This window comes from Dryobates pubescens, chromosome 1 (assembly GCF_014839835.1).
Source record: "Dryobates pubescens isolate bDryPub1 chromosome 1, bDryPub1.pri, whole genome shotgun sequence".
NCBI lineage: Eukaryota > Metazoa > Chordata > Aves > Piciformes > Picidae > Dryobates > Dryobates pubescens.
Window position 1 is genome coordinate 48,381,447 of NC_071612.1, and position 12,357 is coordinate 48,393,803.

At 45.5% G+C, this 12,357-nt stretch overlaps 1 protein-coding gene across 1 annotated transcript in view; it reads right to left on the reverse strand.

Moving 5' to 3' along the window:
* DCHS2 (dachsous cadherin-related 2) overlaps window positions 1–8,457 on the reverse strand; it is a 92,418-nt gene extending 83,961 nt beyond the window's left edge. The window contains exon 1 of the mRNA XM_054175634.1: window positions 6,649–8,457. Coding sequence (XP_054031609.1) covers window positions 6,649–8,457 — 1,809 coding nt within the window. The remainder of the gene's footprint in view (window positions 1–6,648) is intronic.
* Between the last annotated feature and the right edge of the window lie 3,900 nt (window positions 8,458–12,357).

Sequence of the window (12,357 nt, forward strand, 5' to 3'; positions counted from 1 at the left end):
TATGTTTCCTGATGCTTGGAAACCTTCCAGGAAAAGACTAAGCCTTCTGCTGATCTAGCAATTTATGAAAACCGATATGGATGATAAACTGACATTAATATTTGATAAATTATCAGACAGGCTATACCCAGCCATTTACAGCTTCTTCTTAATTTGCTCAGGTATATAATGCAACTGCTGAAGTCAGCTCTTTATATGAAGGTGAACACCAGCAAAACCACTATGTTTCTGAATTGGAATGCCTTCCATCTAATAGATTAGTTCACAATCCTTATTTCAGAAGGTCAGCGGCTATGAATGAACATTTGCTGGACACATAACTGAATGTTTATTCATGATAATGAATAAAACTCTACAAACTTTGTAGCCAGCAGCATTCAAGGACTCTGCATTTTCTACAGGTGCTCTGAGAGGTCTTTTAGCTAAATATTTTAATACAGAGATTTCTATAATATAAAGTACATGATTAAGACTGTTTAGTATGATTACTCATCTTCAACTACCTCAAAGCAAGGGATACATCTAATTTATTTAACAGTATCTTTATCATATATCTCTTCTCTCCTCATGGCTGTAGAGCAAGGTGTGCAGATAATCTCAGTCTTAGCCATGCACAGGCCTTCAAACTTTCCCTCTTCCCAGACCCAGTTTGCTGCCATCAATTAAGACTACCCTGAGAACTGGAAAAGCAATTCGTTTTTCTGCAATAACTTGAAAACTGTTTCTGTTCTCAAACTTTCACACAATTTTTAATTCTCACATAAAAGCCAAATGTTTCCATGACAGTGTTTTTGATGTTTCAATACTTCATATGTTCTCTGAGTGGTGGGTTTATATAGTAAACAGCTGTAGATGCATTACGGCATGGTGGTGGGGAGAATTACTTACCTCCACAGATAGTTTTTTTACAGGTGTTGGACACTAAAAATTTAACATTTTCCATATTGAAGAGTAACTACAAACTAAGAACAGCAGAAGTGAAAAGTCTTCCATCTCCTACTTCTCACATCCTTGCATTCTTAGGATCAGCACTTCTTACATCTACAAAGCATTAATTTCATGTTGGATGCTGGCACTGAAAAGACAGGATTAAGGAACAGACTCTCATTCTTATAAATAGCATTAATAAATGGAATGGTTTTCCTATTGTTAAAAAATAGAAGGACACCATAATTAGAATTCTTAAGAATATGTAGAGATCCTATTCATTTAAAGCTACTTTAAAAATTATTAAAATAATAAACTGCTGATTTTTTTCTCCCTTCATGAAATCAGCTCAACACTGCAATCAGACTACTGCACAGATGTTTATCAATCTCTGAGCCCAGATCATCCATATTTCTGAATTTACATATCAATAGATTAGAAAAAGCTGTGCACAGTCTTGAAAAGTGGTTTTATAGACACAAAGCTATTACAATCTACTGAGAATCTAATGAATGGCTTCTGAAGTGCAAAGAAATGTTTGTTGCAAATTCTTTTACAGGTTATTAGAAAACACATTCATTTGCTTTAGAATCATCCCTGATAGAGCAGAGGAAGAGAAAAAAAAACTATGTTATCTGAAAGAAAAGAAATAATTATTAACATATCAAATACAATATGATATTTCAATAACAGATACATGACAACATAACTGCTTTCAGATTTAGTATGATAATAATATGAAGTGGATGAACAAATAAATAGTTTTGCTTTATAGTTACAGATTAGATGATAGATTTCTTTCCCATAACTCTAGTTCAGTCTGGAGGTTGGTCATCTTGTTGTCAGCTGTATTAATTTTAAAGCACAGTAGCATTCTACATCAACAATCTATTTTCTCTGCAGCTGGCTTCCAGTGAAAATTAGACCTGGAAACCTCAAGAAGCCAACAAAGGAATGCCTGGCCTGATCTCTTCTGTCTTGTTTTTGTCTTACCTCTAACTAGGATGAGTTGGATTTTATAGCTTATGTGAACCTAGTTTCCTGGCTTCATGTCTGGTTTCAGTAATTGCAGTGTGGAGTAAATGATCCAGAACAAAAGCTATCGGAGAATGGACTGTCCTTTTAGCTCCTTGCTTCAACATTCAGGGAAAGAAAAGGGAATAAAACACAGTCTGCAGCAGAAGCTGCTACACGCTCAGTAGTTCAACAACTCATTACAGTCTCCAAGTCTCCATCCTTCACAGCAAGAATGTATCCTCCATCTCTTTCTGTCATTTTAGTTTTCTTTTTTCTTTTGCAGAAATCAGGGGGGGAAAAAGGAAGATTAATATTAAAATGCTTTTTTCTTATTTAAGATCTCTTTCATTCTGCAAGTGTATTTCAAGGAAGAACAACTTCTCTCAAATACACTAAGCATTTTTTAAAAACCCTCAGAACACCTAGATCCATCTTACATAGGCTATAAATATTATTTTCTAAAACCTGACAGGTTTATTATTCCATAATTTTTGGTATACCCAGGCTAGCTTTAAGAGCTTTAAACAAATTCTTTCCCTGCTGTCATTGTATTTACAACCCCCCTACAATCTCAGCATCAGAAAGTGTGCTCTTTTTAAATAAAAGGTACTAAGGAGCTCTACCCAGTGAGTTAAAACAGCCTCCTTAACAGACCAGAAAAGTACAAGTTGTCATAACAGTGGAATGCATATGGGTCTTTATCATTTGACAGATAACACATGTTTTTTCTCTTCCTCTGCTCTGTCAGGGATGATTCCAAAGCAAACGAACATGTTTTCTAATAACCTGTAAAAGAAAATAAATTTAGTAAAAGCCTAGTGACATGACTGTCACTAATTTATGACAGTTTTATTTTTTAGATGCAATTGCAGGTAACTCATCATATTTTTCTTAAGAATGCATGCACAGTATAAAGTAAGTGACAAGTAAGAGCTGTACCTTACAAGCTACAGCATATCCTGGCAGTGGAAGGAAGTTTAACCCACAAGCCCCAAACATATACAGAATGTACTATGCTGTATTAACACAAAATAAACACCTTTGTTAAGTTCAAAATGTGAGTTCAGCTGAAAGCTGCCATGATCACTGAATATCTTTCTAACTAAAAGCTCTGCACAGCCCAATAAGGAAGAAATATTGTTTTATGCAGGAGTCCCTGTAGGATACAAAACAGAAGAGGGTGTTTGCACCTCATCAAGGTAAAAGGTACAATATAAGATAAACTAGTACCAGCCTAATATGCTGAATTATTTCCCTTTAGATCAAGTTTTAGCCTGCTCCATGAAAGAAATACAATGTATTGTCACTTTGGCTCAAAGATTGAAAATCCTGACAAACCTGGCAACTCAATACTTTAATTTGGAGACACTTAAGAATCAGTATTGAGAAGCACTGTAATCACCTAAAAAAGCTTGAAAATACATTGTCATCAGAATTAAATGTATATTAGCAAGGCAGGTCTATGGCAAATTCCTTAATTTATTCATAGGATTAAGACAATGGTTTAGAAGAAAGACACTTTGTCATGCTCCCCATTCTTGAGCCACAGAGGTAAAATCATCACAGAGGTACACACCACCAGATGCTAAATCCACCCTAAGATTGTCAAGCTGGCACTAAGGAGAGCAGAAATAGGACATCATCATCATTCAACAGTCCACAGGCACTTGTGATCAGGTTGGTTCTTGAGAATGGGATAAAAGTAAGAAAAACAGGAGAAAGACCAAGGTGCTCCTACCCATTCCTCCATCTTCTCCTGTCTATAGGTCATGCTAAAACTCTTCAGGGAACAGATTCGCATTACACTGACAGCTCATCACATGGAGTAAGAAATGCCATCTATAAAGCAATGACCACTCAAAAATAATAACATACAGTACCTCTACAGGAAAAATAGGGATCTTGATACATCTGCAGAATCCAAAGTGTTACCGAAATGTCACATCACACAAAGAGTGCTCCTTATGCTTCCACTTTTGTTACTGCAAATTGATCTACAATTGTGTTCGCCTTTTTCTCTCTGTGCCTCTATTATTTTTTGTTTTGCTTATTTTTAATCATCCCACCAGCACAGCTTGATTTTTAACAAAGGTGTGTCAATAATAACTGGTGGTAAATCACAAGCTCAGTATCCAAAAATGGACAAAAATGTGACAAATGCTGTCAACATCTTAAAAACCCCTACTTTCTTTTTTCACTGCATACCTTTGCTTAACTTTCTAATGTCCAACATCCCATTACTTCCCCATTTTCACTTTTTTCATTTAGACTTTCTCACATTTGTCTGCCCAGATTTCTGATCTCCACCTGTGCTATTTTCCCCAATGATACAATCATTAAATCAACAATTTTTATTTTTTGTGTTAGCTGATGTCAACAAATTCCACTTATTTTTCAGAACACAGATTCTCCTCTACTGGTCAGTCAGCACTAGAGGGAGAGCCTTTTGTCAACACAGAAAATCCCATACAAGTCCTGAAATAAAGCAGTATTTTCAGAAGTGGCTGAAAACTATGTCTTCCAAGTGCACAGCTGGTTCTTCTAACCAGTAAACTCCTGCAGAGTGGGAGAAACCAGTAAAAGACGGACTGACATACCTAATCACAGCAGGAGTGAAAGATTTCCCAGAAGGAAAGAAATCTCCTGTTACCAACACAGTCAAGCACACAAGGGAATAAACTGTCCAGTAGTTAGTGGCTGGGCAGAGATACAGCAAAGCACTAGTGCTGAAAGCCCCAGATGCATAATCTATAAAGTTCATCAGTTGGTTCCCAAACAAACATTACTAATGAAGATTTCAGCGATGCACTACTGCAAGACCCACCTCTGCTTGCAGCAGAGAAAGACTTGGAAGTTTGGAAGACTTCCAGCTACCATGACTGCGATCCAAATACAAAACAGAGCACAAATATTTACTGTAAATGTGTCATAAACAGCCCAAGGCCTCTTCTGTTGCCCCCCTGGTTGTGGAGTGGAAAAAACTGACAGGAGTCACCTCCTTAGGTGTCTTGGTTCATTTCCAGCTCTCCAAGCATTTCACAAACATGGTTATCTCCTGTTCATGCTAGCTTTCAAGTTCAAGAACCCAGATAAATACATGATCCATCCCACAGCCCCTGAAAAACAACCTGGTCAACCGAGAAACTACTTTTCTCATTCTTGTCATGAGCTGCCCCTCCTGGAGCAACACAAATGAAGCCGCCTGCTTCATGATAGCTTTCCCTACTCATAATGGTTGAGTAGAAGGAAAATAGGATTATTTTAAAAGACAGATATGTTTGAAGATTAAAAGGTGAGCATGTTTAAAGCTTAAGCCTACTATGCATTCTAATATGAAATTTGGACATCACTATGATGGACAAGGATTAACCCACAAGCAGAGACACCAGCTGGCAGCCCATGGGATGCTCATCTGCTATTCCAACACAAGCCTCAGTCTTGTTTAATATCCTAGGTTTAATCATTCAGCCACCAATACATAAATATTTCTTCCCACTCTCTAAAGAAGATTACTGTATCAGGGTGACACTTTCAAAATGATACAGACCACAGATGACATCAATAGTGTGTTGATACCTTTGACCTGCTACAAAATCTGCACTGTTAGTACATAAAAACGTACAAGAAAACAAACAAACCCACAATCACAGGTTATTTTCTTTAAAGCACTTCAGGAATCCTTCAGGATGCTTCCACCTGATTAAATCAAAAGCAAAAAAAGGGCTATTCATCATCTCCAGCCATGGTATCTCATGGTGGTAGAGGCTTCTGCTCTGCTGCCTTTCAACACTACGGACACTCACATCCCATTCCACTTCTGCTCCCTCTCCCATGTTCACCTGCAGTGTCTAGGGCTGCCATGGGGTCCCTCACTCCTCATGAGAGAAGATTAACTTTTAGAATTACATTATTAAATTTTCCCCTGGGCGTTCCTGGGGCCATCACTGCAGGATTATCTCACCTCATGGGTGATGGGAAAAGGCAATGATAGGATTTTCTTTTCAGTTTGATTTTTTCTTCAAAAAACACACTACAGCTCTCCCTAGGTCTCTCGCCTTTAAGCAAGTTTTCCTCAAATTCATGTAAGTTTCTGCACATAGGCTGAAACATTTTTACCTGCTAGCTAGGATCACCTGCAGTGAATATTTAAAGGTATCAATTCTGAGATGTTCTACCAAGATAATGGCAAAAGGGCTACCTGAAAACTCCGGGCCCTTCAAAGCCTCCACCCAACCTCACTTGACTACTGACATTAGTCAGTTTCCGTAGAGGCCGAGTGAACTGCCTCTTCCTTGGCAGAGCTCTCTGGAAATATTACGAAGTCCCAGGAGTGCTTTTTAATTTCGTTACATCGTTTGGCCTTCTCTCTGTTTTCGTGCAGGTCACACTCATCCTCAGAGATGGGTCTTACTAATTTTACTCTGAGTGAGGATGACCTTAAGCCCTCGAAATTAGTGCCAGAGCTCAGCTCCCCTTGGGATTTAACGAGAGTCGACACTGGATGCTCTCTCTGAATATCTGACCGTCTGTCAGTATCCATGCTGCACGGGATAAAGAATGTATTTGTAAGACCACTGGTGAGGACTACAGTATTACATATATGCCGGTTACTGGGGCGCCACTGACAACGCTCGCCGCAGCAGCGGGACTACTTCACGCTGCACCGGCGCCCGAGCCCACTCCCGCGGCGAGGCGGCGGCTCACCTGGAGGAGGCAGCGGCCGAGGGGAGCGTGCTCGGGCATGCGGCCGCGGTAGAGCTGCCGCTCGAACCGTGGGTCGTTGTCGTTGGCGTCCTCCACGCGGACACTGAGGCGGCAGGTGGCGGAAAGCGGCGGGCGCCCGCCGTCCAGCGCCACGACGCGCAGCTCCAGCGCCGCCTGCCGCTCCCGGTCCAGGCGGGCTCGGGTGCTGACAACGCCAGTCCGCGCGTCGATGCGCAGCAGAGCCAGGACGGCCGGCTCACCCTCCAGCGCGTACCGTACCTCGGCGTTGGGCGAGCCCGGCTCGTCGGCGTCGGAGGCGCTGAGGCGGAGCACATCAGTGCCGGGAGAGGCGGCTTCGGAGACGGCTGTGCAGTAATGGGGCTGCGGGAAGACGGGCGCCTCGTCGTTGAGGTCGGCGACACGCAACAGCAGCGACTCCTCGGAGGAGAGCGGCGGCACGCCGCCGTCCGTGGCCACTAGCCGCAGCTCGTAAAGGTCGCGGCTCTCGCGATCCAGCGGCCCCGCCACGAAGAGGAAGAAGATGCCAGTACCAGCCAGCCGCAGCGCGAAGGTGCCGTCACCTCCCAGAAGGGTTAGCGCGATGCTGTCGCTCTCCTCGCGACTGGCCTCGTCGGCGTCCGAGACGGAGACGCGGGCCACGTAGTCACCGGGTCGCGCCCCTTCGGAGACCCATGGGTCGCCGCTCTCGGTGAGGTAGAGCAGGCGGATGGTGGGGCGATTGTCATTCACGTCCAGCACGACCACGGAGACCAGGGCGCTGGAGACCTCGGGCTCAGCGCCGCCGTCCCGCGCCTCCACGACTAGACGGTGGAGGGACCGCGTCTCCCGGTCCAGCGGGCGCCGGAGGAGCAGCACGCCGCTACGCTCCTCCACTGCGAAGTAGCCGTCGGGGTCGCTCTGACGGTGGTTGATGGCGTAGCGCACCTCGCCGTTGGCGCCCAGGTCGGGGTCAGTGGCCCACAGGCGGCAGACAGCAGTGCCCGGGGCCGCGTCCTCCCGCAGCCGCACCCGGTACTCGGCGCGGCTAAAAGTGGGCGCGTTATCATTTTCATCCAGCACCCGCACTGACACCTGCAGGCGGCCGCGGCGCCGGGGGTTGCCACCGTCCCATGCTTCCACCACCATCCGGTGCGCCTCCGCGCGCTCGCGGTCCAGCCGCCGCAGCAGCACCAGCTCCAGCGGCTCCGGGTGCCCGTAGCGCAGCTGGAACAGTGCCGGCTCACCTGGCGCGCCGCCCTCCTCCAACAGCGCGTAGCCCTGCGTGCCGAAGCGGCCGGCGTCTGGGTCCCGGGCGGCCGGGAGGCGGAAGGCGGTGCCGGGCGGACTGAGCTCGGAAACGTTGAGCTGCAGGCAGTCCCACGGGAAGCGCGGCGGGTGGTCGTTCACATCAGTGACCGCGATCTCCACATGCACCACCTCGCCGCGCAGCGTAGCCGCTGCGAAGCTGTAACGGGCCCGCCGCTCTCGGTCCAGCCGTCGCGCTGTGCGGATGATGCCCGTCTCCGGCTGGACGTGAAAGTCCGCCAGCACCGCCGACTCGCCGCTCCCTTCCGACAGCAGAAAGCCCCCCGGCGGCCCTGCGCCAGCTGGCAGCCCCGCACGGATGTCTCCCACCAACGTCTCGGCCGGCAGCCCCTCGTCCACTGACAAACTAAGGTTATATACCGGCGCCGAGCCGCCGGCCGCCGTGCATACCCACAGCGGCAGCAGGAGCACCAGCGCCCACCCCGTCGGGGGACCGCAGCCTCGCCCGCCTCGGCACCTGCCGCCCTGCAGCCGTCGCACCATACTGCGCCGCTGAGCGAGTATCGAGGGCTGTCGGCCCCGCGCCGCTCCCTACCGCCGCCGGGCAGGTGCCGTCAACCCTGCCGCCGCCGGAGGAAATCCCGTACACGGACCCGCCGTTGGTGGGAAAGACAAGCCTGGGCAAGGGGGCGGGGAAGGCGGCTCCCCTCAGCTGCCGCCCCGTACAGCCCCCGCCCCGCCGGGCCCGCTGTCCCCCCGCAGTGGTGCCGGGCCACCGCCCACCCGCGCCCGGGGGTTGGCGTCTCCCACCCGCAGACACGTCGCGCAGGGTTTGTATGGCGCGACGCCGCTGTGGGGCCGCCCTGGGGTCGGAGTCGTCTTTGGTCGAAATTGATTTTTCGGGGAATCAGCTACTGATGTGCAAAAGCGGTGAGGCATGGCTCACGGAGGATTGGAATTTAAATGAGACGCAGATCGGCGAGGATAAACGGAATTGCTGATTTCAGCCAGGAGTTTTCTCACCTTGGTACTCTGGTCACCGTTCGCCATGAAAAGGCTTGCTCGCTGTTCTAGCGTTGCTCAGCACAGCAGGGAAGCATTTACTGGAAATGAGCTTTAAGTAGAAGCTCCCATCAGCTTCACCAAGACCAGAATTGCTTTCCTTTTTCACTCTTCCTGACTCCCATACCTAACTGGGAGTGGGCTAAGGCTGAATTAGTGTTCCTCAGTGACACTGAGAGTGTACAACATTATGTAAACACTAAGTACCATTTATTTTGTGAAAACTAAGTGCAACTTGGAGTTGTCAGTTTCTTGCTGTTCACACTGTTCTTTTACCAAACTTAATGTCACCTTTCTGGCAAGAGCCTAGCAGTTGGTCAAAGTACAGACAAGTGAAATCAGGACAAAACCAATAAAGTAACAGTAGTTCAGCCCTCCCTTATGGGGTACTTGGGAGGGCAGGCATTTTACTTTTTGCCTCTTTTCCCCAGTCACAGGACTACCCAATTACCACTTCCAGAGTACCTATTCCCCAAGGAGGGGACAGATTCCCAGTAACAGCCCTTGATGTTTCTGTGCAGGAGAGGAGAAGCAGAAAACAAGTAGTTTTTCCAACACTGTTATGACCTAACAATTCCACATATCCAGGTAAGAAGGAGAATTAGGTTCTAAAGTAAGTCTAGAAGTCTTAGTGCATAATGTGCATCTGCATACACAGCATACACAGGAGGGGAAACACAAGATTGCATCCACTATATCTGGTTTGACTCCTTACAGAGAGACGGGGCTGAGCAAAAGCTAGATTTTGTTAGATCTTAGGCACATTCTGAAGCAGTCTCTGTATGTTTATATACAGTGATAATTACAAGCATAGAAGCAAGAAGGAAACACTGAGGCCCTTGCCAGTTTCATTCATATTCATTGAGAGAACGCATGGATCCTCCCCAAGTCACAGATGTTCAGTATGAAAATGCCTGAATTCCACTGAATCACATCAAGTTTGGAAAAGCAGCCATGTCCCATGTAGCCCATGCAGTCACTAAGAAAACATGTGAATCATGTTCAATCAGGCACATGCACTGAAAAACTAAACAAAACCTTCTGTGTCCAAGGTCAGGCAGAGCCTAGAGAGCAAAGTTCTGTGGTTAGGATACAGCATGCATGAAGACAGTGGGAAAAAACCTACAATGGACATAGTTTTTTGTTACTATGGCAGCATTCATGTATTTTATGAGACCTAGGCGCTTGAACAATTTTATAACAAAATGTTATAAAAACGCTGCCCAACTACAGCATTTTTCCAGAAATACCACATCTTCATGATGTCCTGTTTACTGTGAGCCTTACCTTGTAAGTGTTCCTCCACCTTGGTTTTTTGCCTTCTCTGAGCCTTTTCTTCTTTCCTCCATTCCCTTCTCAAGCTTTTTTTTCCTCTCCTGCTTTTGCCATGTTCATGACCTCATTGCTTCCACAAATCACAAGCAGAAGTTTCTAAATCTCAAGATGTTTGCCATCTCTTGGGTGTATTTAGCTACCCTCGCTGTTCCCTGTGGTCTCAGTGACGTGCTGACCTACACAAACCCAGAAGTGGCATCACATAAGCCATGTAGGGAAGCTGTCACTATATCATCATCCCAAAGGAAGAAAGGATGCAAAGCTTCAGTGTATTAGCTATCTCCTACATCCTCAACAAGTCACTCTCATAGTGAAGACACTTGCCAGCTCCCCAGATCTACCAAGTCTCATGTAAAAAGTGGGCAGGAGCATAATTTTGCTTAAAGGCAAGGGATATTGGTTAGAGCATGTTAAATGCCTGTACTTTCCAGTTTAGAAGGGATAATCTGTGAGCCAGAATGCTTGGCCAGATAATGGTAACAGTTAGTTCTCCAGCTGTCCTGTCTCTTCCCTGGAAGAGCCCATCTTTGACTTCCTAGGTAGGTGAAGAGCATGTGAATCCACTTTTAATCCACTGAAGTTTCCAGCTTTGCTTCTTCAGGCAACCTACATGAACATCACTTTTCTCCACTATGCAAGGCAGGGAATTCTGGTACTCCCTCAAGCAGCTCCATATGCCAATTCAGCTGTCCTTGTGGCAGAGACTCAACCACCAGGAAAGGAGCAAGGAAGGAAACTGGAAGGTGAAAACTGTATCAGCTGCTCGAGTTTAATCAGCCTATATTTGTAAATCAGTGTTTGCTGTTGCTTAATCCTCAGATTAACTGGAAATTCTTTTTCCTTCAAGGAGAATTAAACTGTAACAAACTAAAAACATGGTACCATACTAGAGCACAAAAGGTCATTGAAATGGAGATAGTGTTATTAGAACCATGAAGTTCCATCATTATTAGAGTTAATTCTACCTACAAACATTGCTTTGCCCATGCAACAGCTGAGATAGTAAAGCATCATGACTACTTCCTTTTCTGCAGCTCACTGGCTTACAGGAAGCCATCTTCAGCAGCAGCAGCTTAAGCCAAACCAGCTGAGTTGGGGCTGACACAGGGTGGAAGTGCTACAGGATCCATTCCAGCAGTCATCAGATGGGTGGTAGCAGCCAGCTGAGGGCAGAGAGTGGCTGGACTGCTACAGATGGAGCTGAAGCAAATAAAATAAAAATAAAATAAATAATAAACTTCCCATGAAGTTATTTCCTGTGCTCTTTGAAGGCAGTATGGTCTCAACTGCTTGTTACTGCCTTTCAGGCAGCAGGCAACACACTTCCATTTCTGCCTACCAGGTGGTGTTCCCTGATCCTCTATGGGTTTACTTTAAGGAAAGAGATTAATTTAAGAAATGCTGAAACAATGGTTTCCATTAACTCCATTGATTATTTTTTTCCCCATGCTAGATTACAGAGATCCCATATAAATCAGCTCTCTGGCAAAACTGTGGTGTGAGGAAGCACTAATATCTTCAACTATTGCAACTGAATCTAAGAAAGGATGTCTTGTCTACAGCCTTTCTGGCTGGGATCACTACAGATTTTCAGCCTAGAATACATGATGTATGAAGAAAGTGCTAACTTTGCAGAACATCAGGTGTTTCATTATTTACAGTTCCCCAGGCGTATGTATATTGATTTCAGCAACACCTCCTTGAAAGAGTGTCAGCTGCACAAAGATTTGTTGGTGACCAAATGAAGGCTGGTCACAGTTGCTGCAATAGAAAGCTATGTATAGAACTGGTTTACTTATAAATGAAACAAAATGTGTTTAAGAGTGATTTTTGTTTCGCTGGTAGCCATCCCTTCACTCTTGATCACAAATCAATTTGTAGAAATCATTTTGGTGTGGAACAGATGCTTTGCCTTCATTGATGAAGACTTGTGTTTGTTGCCAGAATCTGATTGGAAATAGCGTACCTGAGTCTGTCTTCAAAGGCAGGAAAGCCTTTTGTGCTGATTTGAGAGCTAAGAGGCTATAGTATGAATAGCACTAGTGG